Source organism: Zonotrichia leucophrys, chromosome 21, assembly GCF_028769735.1.
Source record: "Zonotrichia leucophrys gambelii isolate GWCS_2022_RI chromosome 21, RI_Zleu_2.0, whole genome shotgun sequence".
Taxonomy (NCBI): domain Eukaryota; kingdom Metazoa; phylum Chordata; class Aves; order Passeriformes; family Passerellidae; genus Zonotrichia; species Zonotrichia leucophrys.
This window is the reverse complement of record NC_088190.1, coordinates 3,684,618-3,698,708: the sequence shown is the minus strand read 5'-3', so window position 1 is coordinate 3,698,708 and position 14,091 is coordinate 3,684,618. Positions and strand designations below refer to the sequence as shown.

At 56.1% G+C, this 14,091-nt stretch overlaps 2 protein-coding genes across 2 annotated transcripts; one reads left to right on the top strand and one right to left on the bottom strand.

Moving 5' to 3' along the window:
- Positions 1–2,172: 2,172 nt before the first annotated feature.
- On the bottom strand, positions 2,173–7,068 carry PHF13 (PHD finger protein 13). The gene is made up of 4 exons (XM_064730393.1): positions 6,907–7,068; positions 6,401–6,502; positions 5,004–5,556; positions 2,173–4,627 (listed from the first exon to the last, which is right to left on the bottom strand). The coding sequence occupies exons 1-4, from the start codon at positions 6,943–6,945 to the stop codon at positions 4,401–4,403; spliced, it is 921 nt and encodes a 306-aa protein (XP_064586463.1). The 5' UTR covers positions 6,946–7,068; the 3' UTR covers positions 2,173–4,400.
- A 51-nt stretch (positions 7,069–7,119) lies between these two features.
- KLHL21 (kelch like family member 21) lies at positions 7,120–13,656 on the top strand. The gene is made up of 5 exons (XM_064730389.1): positions 7,120–7,197; positions 7,727–8,775; positions 9,957–10,362; positions 11,828–11,900; positions 12,198–13,656. The coding sequence occupies exons 2-5, from the start codon at positions 7,734–7,736 to the stop codon at positions 12,489–12,491; spliced, it is 1,815 nt and encodes a 604-aa protein (XP_064586459.1). The 5' UTR covers positions 7,120–7,197; positions 7,727–7,733; the 3' UTR covers positions 12,492–13,656.
- Positions 13,657–14,091: the final 435 nt, after the last annotated feature.

Sequence of the window (14,091 nt, the reverse complement as noted above, 5' to 3'; positions counted from 1 at the left end):
GTGTCTCTTTTGGAGAGAGGTCAGTGATTGTTTCAATCTCAAATCTGTGTTTGAACTGCACTTGTTAAAAAAAGTATGTGCTTAAATATGAATGAATTTGCCTTTTGAAGTAATATTGATCTCCTCAGCACCAATCTGTCCAGCTGCTCATTTCCAACACTGCTCTTCCAGACAAGGACACGGTGTATCATAGTTTTATTAATTCTTCTGCCACCCCCAACCATGTATTGTCAAGGATTTCCAGAAAAGAGGAAAGCAAGTGAGGGAGAAGGACAGCAATTAATTTCATTTGATTCTGATGCTGCAACTATCTCTTCACATCTAATTTATTTTTAGTAAAAATAAATGTAGTTCATAAAATAAGCCATACCAAAGTGAGGAGAGAGGCCAAATGGATTAAGAGCTGAAAATGTAACACTCATCTGCTCTTTCTGAAAAGCAGCAGTTATAGCATAGATCCATTGGCTTTATCTTGCCTAGAAGCCCTGGCAGGGATTTCCAGCAGAAGGGCAGTCCTGGGCTGGTGATCCAGCAGCTGGAAACAGCACTTTGTAGAATCTGCTACACACTGGGTACATCAGCACGTCTGAGGCTTTTGCAGAGAGACAAGGAATCGTGGTGGCTGTTCCTTGATCATAGTTTTGCTCTGGCTAAGTCCAGAGCAGCTTTCATTGCTCATGGGTGACAGCAGAGGGGAAAACATCCATGTCTTGGCAGTGCAGAGTTGCTTTCAACAACTCCTGCCATAACTCCTTTCCTGACATGGACCTGGCCCCTGTTCTGTGCAGCTGTGGTTCTCTGTGCTCTGGTCACTGCACCAGGAGAATGAGATTTCCAAAAGAAATGCTTTCCCCTGTAAAAAACAAGTTCATATTATGAAGGGGTGTTCATTTGTTTTTATTAAAACCAAAACTTTTCAGTTGTGACCAGTTCCTGGTGCAGGGCTTTATTTCACTTATGGCCAGCGTTCTGTCAATCTCAAAGTAAATGTAAAATGTGCAATAAATTATATTCGGCTGAAAAGCAGCTCCCATTCCCTTTGCATCTGTAGGAGGTTCCTGAGATGAAACCCCTGGAAAGCAAGGGTTTGTAAACATAACAGCACTCTCCATCCCATCCAACTTATTGACCTCTGCTGGGTGGGACTGGGCAGAAATCTAAATCTCCTCCAGTTCCTTTTTGATGTCACTGTGTGAGGTGCATGGTCAGAAGTGAGGAGCCAGCCTGTAGGGACTAGGACATGGCACAAGAGCATCCCTGAGAGCCAGATGCTCACTCAATCTCCCCAGTCTCTTCCTTGTTTTCTATCAGTGCCACGTTTTGCCAAAACTGTAAGAACATCCCCACTGCAGAACCACAGCCTTCACCACCATATCCTTGCTGTGAGCAGCTGCCATTTTACAGCCACAACTCCCCTGGGACTTCTTTTTTTGCCTCTCTATAATTCAAAATTACCAACAGAATTAAAATAGAAGCTCTAAGCAAGCAGAGCTGAGCTTCCAGCCTAGCTTCCAGCATGACCTAGTGCCATTTCCAAAAGGTTGAGCTGCCTTTTCAGTGTGCCAAGGTGTTCAGGCTGCTGCTTTGATGGCAGCACTGCCTGTGGGCTTGTGGCACATCCACGAGCTGCAGGGTGCTGTGGAGTCCTTGGTGCTGCCGGGTGAGAGGGAGGGATTTCTCTTTCAACAGAGAGTTCACAGGGGCTTGGTTTGGGTCTGGCCAAGCCTCCAGTCCTTGCAAGGGGGTGCAGGGCTGTTCCTGAGGCTGCAGGGCCCTGCTGCCAGGACCACTCTGACACCATTGGCATCCTGAGCCCTGTCCCCAGCTCAGTGCTTGCACCTTCAGCAGCCCCTGGCACATTCCCAGCAGTGTCCCTGCTCTCTGCAGCCACTCAAGCAGTGCCTCCCTCCCAACCTCCTCCCTGCTCAGCCCAGGGCTCCATCACCATGTTCCACATTCTAGCAAGGAGCAGCTGCTCCACAGAAAGGTGGGGATCCCTGCCAGCTCTTCCTATCCCCACCTGAGTGTATTGTTTTGGGAAGAGCACTTCAAGTGTTAAGTCTTCCTGCTGCCTGGCACAACAGCTCACAAGCCAATAAATCATAACAGCAGACTCCTGAGTTTGGAATATAACAAACTCATTGTTCATTTGTCTCACATGTAAGAAAAAAACATGGTTCATTAGAAGTTTTAATGAAAAAATAAAGTTCTGAATTAAACTATAATTATACATGGCTGAAAGTGATGAACTAAAAGAATGGAGATGTTACTTTTTTATTTCTCTCTCTGATATTGTAACGTGCTGGACACCATCCACTGGGATAATCCGAAAAGGGGACAGAACAAGAGTCAGTCACATTGATTAGTGTTGAACCTCTGTGAAAAAGAGCCAGTTCACTTGACAGTGCACCATTTCTCCCATAAAAGCTTCAGGAACACAGTCCACAGAGGTCCAGTTGAACTGCAGACACGCTGTAAACACAAGAGATACAAATTTCAGACCAGGTCTAACCCTTGTGCAGTTGTGGCCGGGATCTTCCAAAGCATTTCTGGGGAAATGGCAGCACTGGAGAACTTTGGTTATTTTTCTGGCTGCAAAGGACAGTCAGGCAGCCATTGGGAGCGAGTCTTTGGCAAACTCCTTGGTGGTTCCACATAGCTTCTGAAGGCAGCACAGCACAGTCATGGTTGAGAGATTTCACAGAAGCTGGTTTTCTGAAACCCAGTCAGGTGTTACAGCTTGGTGGAACGAGATTTTTTTCAAGAACCAGGAGAGAACAGCTGCATGTTGTGCACTTCTGTCGCCCTTTCCCACATGGTGGAGCCCCAGGGCGCTGTGGTACTGGGCTGCCTGAGGCTCTGGCAGCCCTGGGGGCAATGTCTGAAGGAGGGCACTTGCCCCTGTGTGCTAGCAAGACCCTCAGTCATCACCAGGATGCATCTCCTGGTGAGCCAGTCCTCAGACAAGGCAGTGCTCCAGCGCTGTGGGACTGCAGAGCTCCTGGGGTCGTGTTCCTGCTGGCACAGCTGGCCTGGCTCAGCTGCTGTGCCAGCCAGCGCTTCTCTGAGCCTCTGCCTGGGCAGAGCACACACTGTTCTTCAGGCATCACCTCACAGACACACCTCGAAGCATCAACCCCACTTGTGTGATCCATGTGGATCTGTCTGGCCATTGAGGAACAATGCCAGCATCTCCCTGGCCTTGTGCATGAGCTGTGACTTCCCATCGTGGTCCTGAAGGGATTTCCCATGGGCTAAGGCCCAGGAGGTCCTGCCTGCAGTGCTGGCCAGGGCCTCAACGCTCTCCTGTCCATTCCAGACAGATCCTCATTGCACTTCATCCTGTAGCTGCATTGCCTGCATTTGATCTGTCATTGCTACCAACAGAATAAAGATTCTGGCTTTTTGGTTACAGTGCAGTTCCAAAAAACAAACAGCGAAAGCAAAAATCAACTCAGCTGTCATACTTGGATGGACATGATCAAATTCCAAACCAGACCTGCCAGGTTCTACATTTCCTTTGGCCCCTCTTACAGCCCATGTTTGAATTCTGGGCTGAGAAAAAGGAGAGTCATCTTCTTAAAACAGCACCATAGAGGTTAACGAAGGGACAGGAAATGGAGCAGTTTCCCCCCATACACACATTTGAGCTGTTCATGCAAATAAATCACGAAAAAACCACTGTAAGAAGAGACCTTCTAGGAAGGAATCTGATGCCACTGATCCCCCACGCTGCCTGTCCAGGAAAAGGGTTGCTCCTTCCTGCCAGGGCGCTGTCCCTTGGCACAGGAGGGAGCCCCAAGTCTCGTTTGCACTTGGATGATGCCAAATGACAGAACTCCCCTCTGCTCAGGCCTGTGGAAGCAGCAGCAGATCACACAGAGGCCACAGCACTGAGGCTGACTCCTATGGAGTCTCAGGATATCTAAGATTTGATCTATACGGACAAATGGGCAGGTATAATATCACATTGAATTTAAAACACAGGGCCATTTACTCTTCAGACTCTTCACACAGACTCCCTCCTCCTCCCCTCCCTCTTTGGGGAGGAGGAGGAGTTTTCTAGCACAGAGAAGATTTGCAGTTTCCCAATGGGATGAGAAAACCTACTTGGCAAAGGTATAGTACATCACCCAGTCATCATAACCAGACAAAACTCCACTGAGCTCAGAGAGCTCTGTCTGTCTGTCTGTCCCTCAAGAGTCTCTCGCCACAGTTCCGCCCAGTCGGCCGCTCCCAGCTCCGGCTGCCCGCGGCTCGGCGATTCCTCATTCCCGGGCCACAGGCCGGCTGGGCAGCCCTCCTGCCTGAGCAGAGCAGTTCAGGGGAGCCCTCCCCGGCCTCGCAGCCGGCACCCACGGCTCTCCCACCAACACAGAGCACCAGCACGGGCCTCCCCCCTAGTCCAGAAAGCGCCTGCGCGAGCCCGTCCGGGAGCGGTTCGAGCGGCGAATGTCAAACTTGGAGTCCCGGCACTTCTGGCAGATGTAGATCTCTGGGACGTTCGACTTGCGGATTTTGGCGCAGGAGAGGTGGATCCAAGTGTGGCACTCGTTGCACTCGATCATGGGCCGCCCAGCGAAAGGCTTCATGCAGAAGCAAGTGACCAGGTCCCACGAGTCGTCATCTGCAAAGACAAATGGCAAAGATATGTTTTTAGCGGCTAATGCCTCTCGCACCAGGAATTTTCTCTCCTTTCATGCTAAATTAACTACCTGGGTTTCAAAGACAGGCACTTTGCTGCTTTTTCCAGGTCTCTCTTGCACGGGAAGAGACTCTCAGCAGTACACAGGAGGCCGTAATCGAGGAGATGCTGCTTCTATAAAGTTGCAGCTTTTCACTCAGTTTATTGCACAAAAGAGCCAACCCACCTCCCTCCCCCCCAAAAACCCAACTTCTGCTGAATTCCACCCAGGCAGTGCTCCTCAAAATTATCCTCAGGCTACAAGTAAAGCACCACTACTTCCACCTGGCTAATCCTCTTGGACAGCCAGGCCACCTACCTGAATCCACCATGATGTCCTCGTCGTCACCAGTGCCATCCTCATCCCGAAAGACCACCTGCTTGCCCTGCCGAATGACCGTTCGCTTGCCCACGCTCTGGATCTCCACCGTCTGCTCGGCCGTCACAGCGGGGTAGGAGACGCTGGACGGGGTGTCAGAGTCCCACACTGAGCAGTGCTCAGTCACAGACTGAGGGTCCCCCTCTGACGAGGGGCTCATTGGTGTCTCTGCATAAGAGTCCTCTGCCTCCAGGTCCAGCAGCTTCTCCTCATAGTCCTCCTCTGCAGACACCTCTGTTTCCCTCCTTTTCAGCTTTTTCTTCTTCCTGATCTTATCGATTTGCTTTCTCTCTGGCAGGAAGTTGTTGGCCTTTGCCCGCTGGAACAGGGAACCATACGGTTTTGCCCGCTTAAGCTGACTAAAGTTCTTTCTGTTCTTGGTGGGCAGGGAGACAGAGGAGGGGGTGTCATTGAAGCGGGGATCCCAGCTATCGCTGTCAATCGTGCCTCCAGTACTGTTGGGAGGGCTGGGGCTGTTCCTCAGCGGGGTTTCCTGGAACACGTTCAGGTACCAGTTTGACTCAGAGCAGACTCGCATGCAGTACAAGGTGCTGTCCCTTGTCCCCCAGGGCACTCTGACCCATCCCTGAGATGCTGTGCCTGTCTCCTAGAGTGGTGTCACCTGTCCCCAGAGGTGCTGTCCCCTGTCCCCCAGGGCACTCTGACCCATCCCTGAGATGCTGTGCCCTGTGCCGTAGAGTGGTGTCACCTGTCCCCATGGTTGCTGTTCCCTCTCCCCGAGGGCTGAGCCCTTTCCCCCGGGTACTGTCCCCTGTCCCACAGCATGCTGAGCCCTTTCCCCCGGGTACTGTCCCCTGTCCCACAGCATACTAAGCCTTGTCCCCTCAACCACTGTGCCCTATCCCCCGGGGAGCTAAACCTTGTCCCAGAAGCACTGTGCCTTGTCCCCCAGAGTGCTGTACCCTAAACCACTGTGCCCTGTCCCCTGGGGAGCTGAGCCTGTCCCTGAGGCACTGTCCCCTGTCCCTGAGCCGCTGAGCCCTGAGGCACTGTCCTCTGTCCCCAAGCCTCAGAGCCCTGTCTCCCGAGGTGCTGCCGCTCCTGCTTTCCCCACACGCCGCCCCCCGGGTTTCTCCGGCCGCAGCTGCGGGGCCCGGGGAGCAGCAGGAGCGATGCCGGATCCGACGTTTTTCACCCCGCCCACGCCGGGCACCACCCGCCCCGTCCCCAGAGCCTCCGGCCGCCGCGGTTCCCCTTTTGTTCAGGCCCGGCGCGGGGCCGTGACCGCTGGAGCGCTCGGTCTGACAGACCGGCCCGGTGCCCCCCGCGCCCCCGGCCCGGTGCCCCCCCCGTGCCCCCAGCCCGGTGGAACTCACCTCCTGCGGGTACGGGATGTAGCCGGCGTAGGCCAAGACGAAGGTGCAAAACTTATTGAAGTCCTCCACGGTGCGGTGCCGCCGGGAGCCGGGGGAGAAGTCCTGCGGGGGACGGGGGTGAGCGGCGGCCGCGGGGCCCGGCCCGCCGGTGGGAGGCGGCGCCGCCGCTCCCGCCGCGCCCCGCCGCCCCCACAGCGGCGGAACCGGGCAGTGCCCCCCGCCCCCCCATCGCCCCCCGGTGTCGGTACCGGGCCCCCAGACAGCCCCCCCGCGGAGGGCACGGCGGGGCGGCGCCGCCGCCATTCCTCGCCCCGGCGGCACAAGATGGCCCCGGCCCCCCGCCCGCCCCGCGGCGGGGAACGGGCAGCAGGCAGCGGGCACCGGCGGCCGGACAGGGCTGGGACGGGCCGGGCCAGGCTGGGCAGCGGGACAAGCACCCCCTCCCCTTCTGTTCCCTCCCCGCTTCTCCCTTCCCTTCCTTTTTCTCCCCCGGGACTCCGGCTCACCTCCGGGGCAAACGGCGAAGCGCAGGAGTCGGAGTCCATGTCCCGGCGCGGGCACGGGCGGGGCCGGGGCGGCGGCGGCGGCAGCCGGGCAGTGCCGACACCGTGAGCCGCTCGGTGCCGGCGGGAGGCGGCGAAGGGGCGGCCGCCCGCGCGGGGCCGCCGGGAGCCGTAGTTCGGGCGTGCGCAGTGCCGGGCGCGGGGCGCGCTGGGAGCGGCGGAGGGGCGGGGGCGGTGCCGGGAGCGGTGAACGGAGCGGGAAGCGGAGCACGGAGCAGGGCGGAGAGCGGATCGGTGAGTGCGCTCCGGGAGTGGCTCTTATCGGGGTGATTGTGGGCCCGGGTGGTAGGGGCCGGCCCTGGGCTCACCGCGGGGCCTGGCTGGTGGCGGTGGCAGGACGGGCAGGGCGCCGAAGCGTCTATGGCGAGCTGGACCCTCAACCCCGACCGGACCCTCCGCCCGTGCTAACGGCGGTGCCCGAGCCGGACTCGGAGCGGAGCTCTCTCAGCGCTGTCTGCGCTCGGGACGGTCTTGTGTTCCCCCGGTACCATTGGGCGGCTCCTTCTGAGCGCCAGCCTAGGGCCAAGGGCGCGGGGCTGGGCGCGGTAGCTGCGGGGCCCTGGGACCGGCCTGAGCGGGGCCGCGCTGCCAGCGCCGCCGCCTTACGCAACGGGCGCTCTCGGGAGATCCCGGTCGGGACGCGCTCCCCGAGCCCACCCGCCGCCTCCGTGCCTAATCTCCACCTCCCTCTCCCGCCCCGGGAATCGCTCGGGGGTCGGCCCGGCGGCTCCGCGCAGGGCGTGATCCAGGTGCTCTCCCGCAGGCACGGCATGGCGACAGGCACCGGCGGGACGGCAGCGGGAGCCTCAGCTACGGCGGCGGCGGCGACGGGAGAACCGGCACACGCGGTGTCGCTGCTGCGGGGTCTGAGCGCGCTGCGGGCCGAGCGGAGCCTGCTGGACGTGACGGTGGTGGCCGGCGGGCGAGAGTTCGGGGCTCACCGCGCCGTTCTGGCCGCAGCCTCGGGATATTTCCGCGCCATGTTCGGCGGGGCCCTGCGCGAGTCGCGGGCCGAGCGTGTGCGGCTGCACGGCGTCGAGCCCGAGTGCCTGGGGCGGCTGCTCGACTTCGCCTACACCGGCCGCGTGGGGCGGCTGGGCCCCGACATCGCCGAGCGCCTGCTGCGCGCCGCCGACCTGCTGCAGTTCCCCGCCGTCAAGGAGGCCTGCGGTGCCTGGCTGGCGCGGCAGCTGGAGCCCGCCAACGCCCTGGACATGCAGGACTTCGCGGAGGCCTTCGCCTGCCCGGAGCTGGCGGCTGCCGCCCACCGCTTCGTGCTGCGGCACGTGGGCGAGCTGGGCGCCCAGCTGGAGCGGCTGCCGCTGCCGCGCCTCCTCTCCTACCTGCGGGACGATGGGCTCTGCATCCCCAAGGAGGAGGCCGCCTTTCAGCTGGCGCTGCGCTGGGTGCGCGCCGACCCCGCCACGCGTGCCCCGCTGCTGCCGCAGCTGCTGGCCCACGTCCGCCTGCCCTTTGTACGCCGCTTCTACCTGCTGGCCCACGTGGAGAGCGAGCCGCTGGTGGCCCGCTGCCCTCCGTGCCTGCGCCTCCTGCGTGAGGCCCGCGACTTCCAGGCTGCCCGCCTCGACCGCCACGACCGCGGGCCCTGTGCCCGCATGCGGCCCCGGCCCTCCACTGGCCTCGCCGAGATCCTGGTCCTCGTTGGTGGCTGCGACCGTGACTGCGATGAGCTTGTCACCGTCGACTGCTACAACCCACGCACTGGCCACTGGCGCTACCTGGCCGAGTTCCCCGAGCACCTGGGAGGGGGCTACAGTGTCGCTGCGCTGGGCAACGACATCTATGTCACTGGTAAGGCATGCAGGGAATGAGGGGAAGCACCAGGGTGAGGGTTCTGTTGGAAATGTGTAGGTTGTAGCAGCGACACTTGGCTTTTCCTGGGTGGCAGGGAGTTTGGGACTTGGCTTGGGTGCCTGCAGCCTGCCAGCAGGCATGGAGACTCCTGGAGTCGGTGCTGGATTTAGCAGCTGGTCTCAGTCCAGGAGCTATTTTGTCATGACTAATGCTGTTGAGCATGCTGGCAGAAGTCACAGATCTTGTAGTTAGAACTTTTTAACCGTCACTGAGGACAGGGGTGATGTAAGAAGGTTTTGAGTTTCTCTCTTTGAAGAAGGTATTCAGGTTCAGAGCCCCCTGAATCACATGCTTGAGGCAGAGGCATGTCAGAAAGCCCCAGGTTCCTTCGCCAGCCCTGTGAGTCACAGTACCTTCCCCTGCACAAATCCTGCCTCCTTGCTGGGGCTACAATTACTTCTGTCAAGGTGACACCAATATGTAAATTTGGCTGTTAAGCTGCATGCAGATGCCTCCTTTGAACTACATCTCTGTGACAGCTGTAACAAACTGAGGCCCAGGACACCCAGTGCTGTGGAACAGCGTGCCCTCAGTGTGCAGGACACACTGGCAGAGCTTTAAAGAGCAAGTCTTAATGCAGGTGAACAGAAAACTGTGTGTTCTCTAGTCACAAGCAGAAAACAAGGACTTGCTTTAAGGTCAGGGTTGTAAAAATGACAGGATACCACATGGATGCAGCACGTTTTTACAGAAACCCTTACATCCTGTGGGAGCTTCCTGGAGTGATCCCAGGCAGGTCAGTCCTGCTCGGAGCTGTGTGCAGGCTGCTGCTGGGGATTTTGGGTTGGTCTGGTGTGTGTCAGTGTGACAAAGGCAAGGCTGGGAGGTTCCCAAGCTGCCTTGGCAGCTTCTGGGCAATGACAAAGCAGGGGCTGTAAAATAGGAGAGAAGTAGGTGTTGGAGGACAGAGGTAGTGAAACACAGAAGACTCATTTTGAGTCACAGCTGGATAAGGACTAGGAATGACACGGGAGAAATCCTCCCTGGCTTGCTGGGAATGAAGCAGTGCAAAACTTCCTTTAAAATCCTTGTGGCACACGTGCCAAGCCAAACCCTCTGCTCCATCCCCCTTCCCTTTGTGGAGCCAGGCTCCTGACACGTGTCATGCTGTGCCACAGGGGGCTCGGACGGCTCCAGGCTGTACGACTGTGTCTGGAGGTACAATTCCAGCGTCAACGAGTGGACAGAGGTGTCGCCCATGCTGAAAGCCAGGGAATACCACAGCTCCACAGTCCTGGACGGGCTGCTCTACGTGGTTGCCTCTGACAGCACGGAGCGCTATGACCACACGCTGGACAGCTGGGAGGCCCTGCAGCCCATGCTCTATCCCATGGACAACTGCTCCACCACCTCCTGCCGAGGGAAGCTCTTCGCCATCGGCTCCCTGGCTGGCAAAGAGTCCATGGTCATGCAGTGCTATGACCCTGACAGTGATCTCTGGTCCCTTGTCAACTGTGGCCACCTGCCGCCCTGGTCCTTTGCCCCGAAGACCGTCACGCTCAATGGTCTCATGTACTTCATACGGTGAGTAGTGGGAGCAATCACTTCCCTCCCTCCCCATATCTTCATGAGGAGAGCCCACAGCTTCCCTGGGAAGGTGGATTTTGCAGGTTGGGACAGCACAGCAGTGCTTCCCCTGATGGTGCAGGGAGAGCTGTAACACCTCTTTCCTTGTGCTGGTGGGTCTCAAAGAGCTGCCCATAAACTTGTGTGAAAATGTCTGAGTGTAACCCAGAGCTGGGGAACAGACACGTGTAAATCCATCTGAAGTCAGCAGGGCTGCTTGGAAATTGGCTTCTCGGTTTCTTCAGCTCCTGGTTCAGCCCCCCTCGTTGCTATAAATAAGCACATAAGCTCCAAGAAAACGTTAAACTCTAGTGCAGGAGAGGACGTCTTCCGTCTCAGCAGAGATAAGAGGGCTGAAGATGAAGTGATTGGTCACTATTTTTAAGCACCTTTCCAAATTGGGACTTAATTACCCATCTGAAGCTGTCCTGGTGGCGCAAATACTTCAGTTATCCGCTTAATTAAAAATAAACGGGAAGGCATGCTAGGGCTGGAGCATTTCATCTCCCTGTGTTGACTCTGAGCAAACAGAGACTTCTGTGATGGCCCCCAGGCACTTCTCTTTTTTTAATCTCCTCTTGGCTTTGCATAAAGTAGCAGCTTTGGCCCAAGACTTTTTATTTGATTCTTTTGGGTCCAGCCAAATGTCTTGCTGGCGGCTGTTCGGGTCAGCTGGTTTCAGTCTGTCCTGCCAGGGTGTTGCAGCTGCTCAGCTCTTTGTCACAACCTGATTCTATAGAATTTCTGTTTTCTTGCCCATTTTAAAATACTGATGATTGGCACTTCAGGATTTCCAGATCACTTTGCATCTGCAAGAGTCAATGAGGAAATGATCAGGGTTAGGTGTTCTTCCCTATTTCATGTGCTGTGTGAGCGTGGGCTGCTGCTCTGTGTGGAGCTGTGGGATAATCTTTGGAGGACAGAGGAGTGGGTTGCAAGTAAAAGTAGCAAATTGGTTTAATAGCTCAGGCTAAAGGCTCTGAGTGATGATCCCTCATGCTGGGACTAGTTTTATACCTGTAAATAAAGCACAGGAGTGAGGTTCAGGTGCTCTCTGTAGTTGCCCCAGAGTGGGGAGAGGAGCCCCTGCTCTGGCTGCTGACCCTGCCCAGAGCTGCCTTGCAGCATCTTGATCCCATCTGTACCAGGATTGTCTTGGAAGGACTGACAGCTCCTCTCCAGCTGCCCTGACCTTGTCCTGCACGCATTCTTGTGTCAGCAGCGCATGTCTCTGAGTCACAAACGTCCCTCACCTGTCACTGTCGCCCTCCTGTCTGCAAGCAGGGTGGGTAAGAGAAGCCCTGGGGGATTATGTTGCCTCCCCAGCTCTTCTCTCCCCCTGCCCATCTAAATTTGGCTTTGATGAAAAACCCCAGCAGCGTTTCTAGAATGCAGAAGAGTAATTTTGTGTTCTCTTCCCCAGAGATGACTCGGCTGAAGTGGATGTTTACAATCCATCGAAGAATGAATGGGATAAAATCCCTGCCATGCTTCAGGTAGGACATTTTCCCACTTTCAGGATGTCTTAAATGTTATAAATTAGTTTTATTTACCTTTGGAAAACCAAAAGCTTTTTAGAATCAGAACCCCTTGTGTGTGGAGCTTGTTTAAGTGTGTTGGAGTCACTGGGAAGACAGTCCTGGATGTGATGGCATGTCTGGGTGGGCAGCACTGGTGCAGAGCCCAACCATGAAGCTCCCTCTAAGAAACAGCTCTCAGATCCCACCACCCCCTTGCTGGATCAGGCAAACACCCCTGGCCACAGTGTGTATTTATTTATTGTTACATTGCAGGTTCACGTTGGGGGCAGTGTGGCTGTGCTCGGTGGGAAGCTCTATGTCTCGGGAGGCTACGACAACACCTTTGAACTCTCGGATGTGCTGGAAGCCTACGACCCCGAGACACGAACGTGGAGTGTCGTGGGCCAGCTCCCCGAGCCCATCTTCTGGCACGGCAGCGTCAGCATCTTCCGGCAGTTCATGCCAGAAACCACACAGGAGGACGACAGCATCACGCTGGACAACACCATCAGCCTGAGCAGGCAGAACCAAAACCTTCACAACCAGAACCTCAATGAGCTGCCTTAGCGCAGGAAGCGGCTTGACAGAATCCCTCATGCGGAACCTGGGCTGCTTTGGGAGAAGGCTGAGGCAAACCAGTGCTTGGAAGCAAACCCATGCTGTTCACAGAGGGAGCAAGAACTCTGGCTGTTGGATGTGATGCTGTGGGCCTGCAGGCAGCGAGGCCTCCACTGCTTCCCTCAGCCCTTCAGGGTGGGAGACGGCGCCGCGCTGCCCGCAGGGACCCGAGAGCTGATCCTGGGGAAAGCACTCGTGGTGAGCCACGCCACAGCACCGCTGCTTACAGACACCTTTCACTGGGAGCTCCTTCACCCTGTAATGCTTCATTTGCCACCAAACTCCTTCCTTCCGTTTCTGTCTTGGGAGGGGTCTGTCTGGTAGGGCAGTGGTCTGGACACGCCCCCCCGTATTCTGTGCCTCGGAGGGAGATAGGCTTCCCGTGCACGTGTTGGATTGAAAGGTAGTTATTTTAGGGTTTTTTTCTTCTTTTTATTTTGGTTTTGCAGTTTTATTTTGGCCTGTGTAAGATTTGCCTTTATACTTGCCCAAGTGCCCTGGCCAGTGGGCTCTGTTTATCTACCTTTGCTGAAGAGCAGCTGTGTGCAGTTTACTTGTGGAATGTTTCTGGAAGAAAGCAAATGGCTGAACCTGAAGCATGGCTCCCTGAGAGCAAGTGCTGCACCTTCTGGAGAACCCTGAAGTGTGGCAGAAGCTAAGGTGTGGCTGGATGCATTTGCTTTTTTGGTCTTTAAATTTTACCTAATAGAGGAAAAATTTGCATTTAAGCTGAATTCAGAGATGAAAACCCCATGTACTCGATCTCTCTCCTCCAGGCTTACCCCTGGATCGAGGAGCATCCAAGCCCCATTTCCACAGCATCAGCATCTTCTCAGCTTTACAGAAACGTGTTTTGCCTCAATGCTGTCTGATGCTGCTGCCCCCCTCAGCCACGGGGAGCCCGGGCTGTTCTCCAGCCTGGATCACTGACAGTGCCTTGGTGTGCCAGCAGGGCCCGGCTGCCCCGTGGTGTCACACCCCTGGACAGAGCAGGGGGCACAGGGGCCCGCAGTTCGGGGCAGCTGCTGCTTTTTTTGGGAGCAATGGCCAATTCCTGATGGCGCCGTGGCTCCAGGCATTTCTGCTGAGCTATAAATAACGCGGCTGTGCTCGCTGCTGGACCCCCAGTCCCACCCGCTGAGCAGCTACAGATCTGTATTTATTTTTTGTAGAATTCATTGTGTTGAATCCTCAAGTACAGTTGAACTCCATCCTTTGAAACAAAGGCATTTTACATTAGCAGATAATGTATTTTTATTCTCATAGTTTGTTTTTAAATTTACTTGCAGCAGTCAAGTTAAATAAAACTTGTTACACAATTCTGTTCTCTGTGAGGGGAAGGGAGCTGGAATGAGATTTTACTGGGAGTTTCTCATTCCAGATATGCTTAAATTGGAGCCTGTCTGCCTCCTTGGTGAGTAGAGGGAGAAAGGGGAGAGAGCACAGCTGCAGTTCTGGGGTGTGGGGATACACACAGATCTCTCCCCACGCTGGCACCACTCAGGCCATGGTTCTCACTCTCCCAGCAACCCTGGATTGGGTTATTTGG

Bases quoted from the DNA above. Each gene is read 5' to 3' on its own strand.
- PHF13 (XM_064730393.1), bottom strand. From the start codon at position 6,945: ATGGACTCCGACTCCTGCGCTTCGCCGTTTGCCCCGGAG. The intron at 6,503-6,906 runs GTGAGCCGGAGT...CGTCCCCCGCAG, and splicing joins CTTCGCCGTTTGCCCCGGAG to GACTTCTCCCCCGGCTCCCG. The intron at 4,628-5,003 runs GTAGGTGGCCTG...TTGTCTTTGCAG, and splicing joins GGACATCATGGTGGATTCAG to ATGACGACTCGTGGGACCTG.
- KLHL21 (XM_064730389.1), top strand. From the start codon at position 7,734: ATGGCGACAGGCACCGGCGGGACGGCAGCGGGAGCCTCAGCTACGGCG. The intron at 10,363-11,827 runs GTGAGTAGTGGG...TCTCTTCCCCAG, and splicing joins GGTCTCATGTACTTCATACG to AGATGACTCGGCTGAAGTGG. The intron at 11,901-12,197 runs GTAGGACATTTT...GTTACATTGCAG, and splicing joins AAATCCCTGCCATGCTTCAG to GTTCACGTTGGGGGCAGTGT.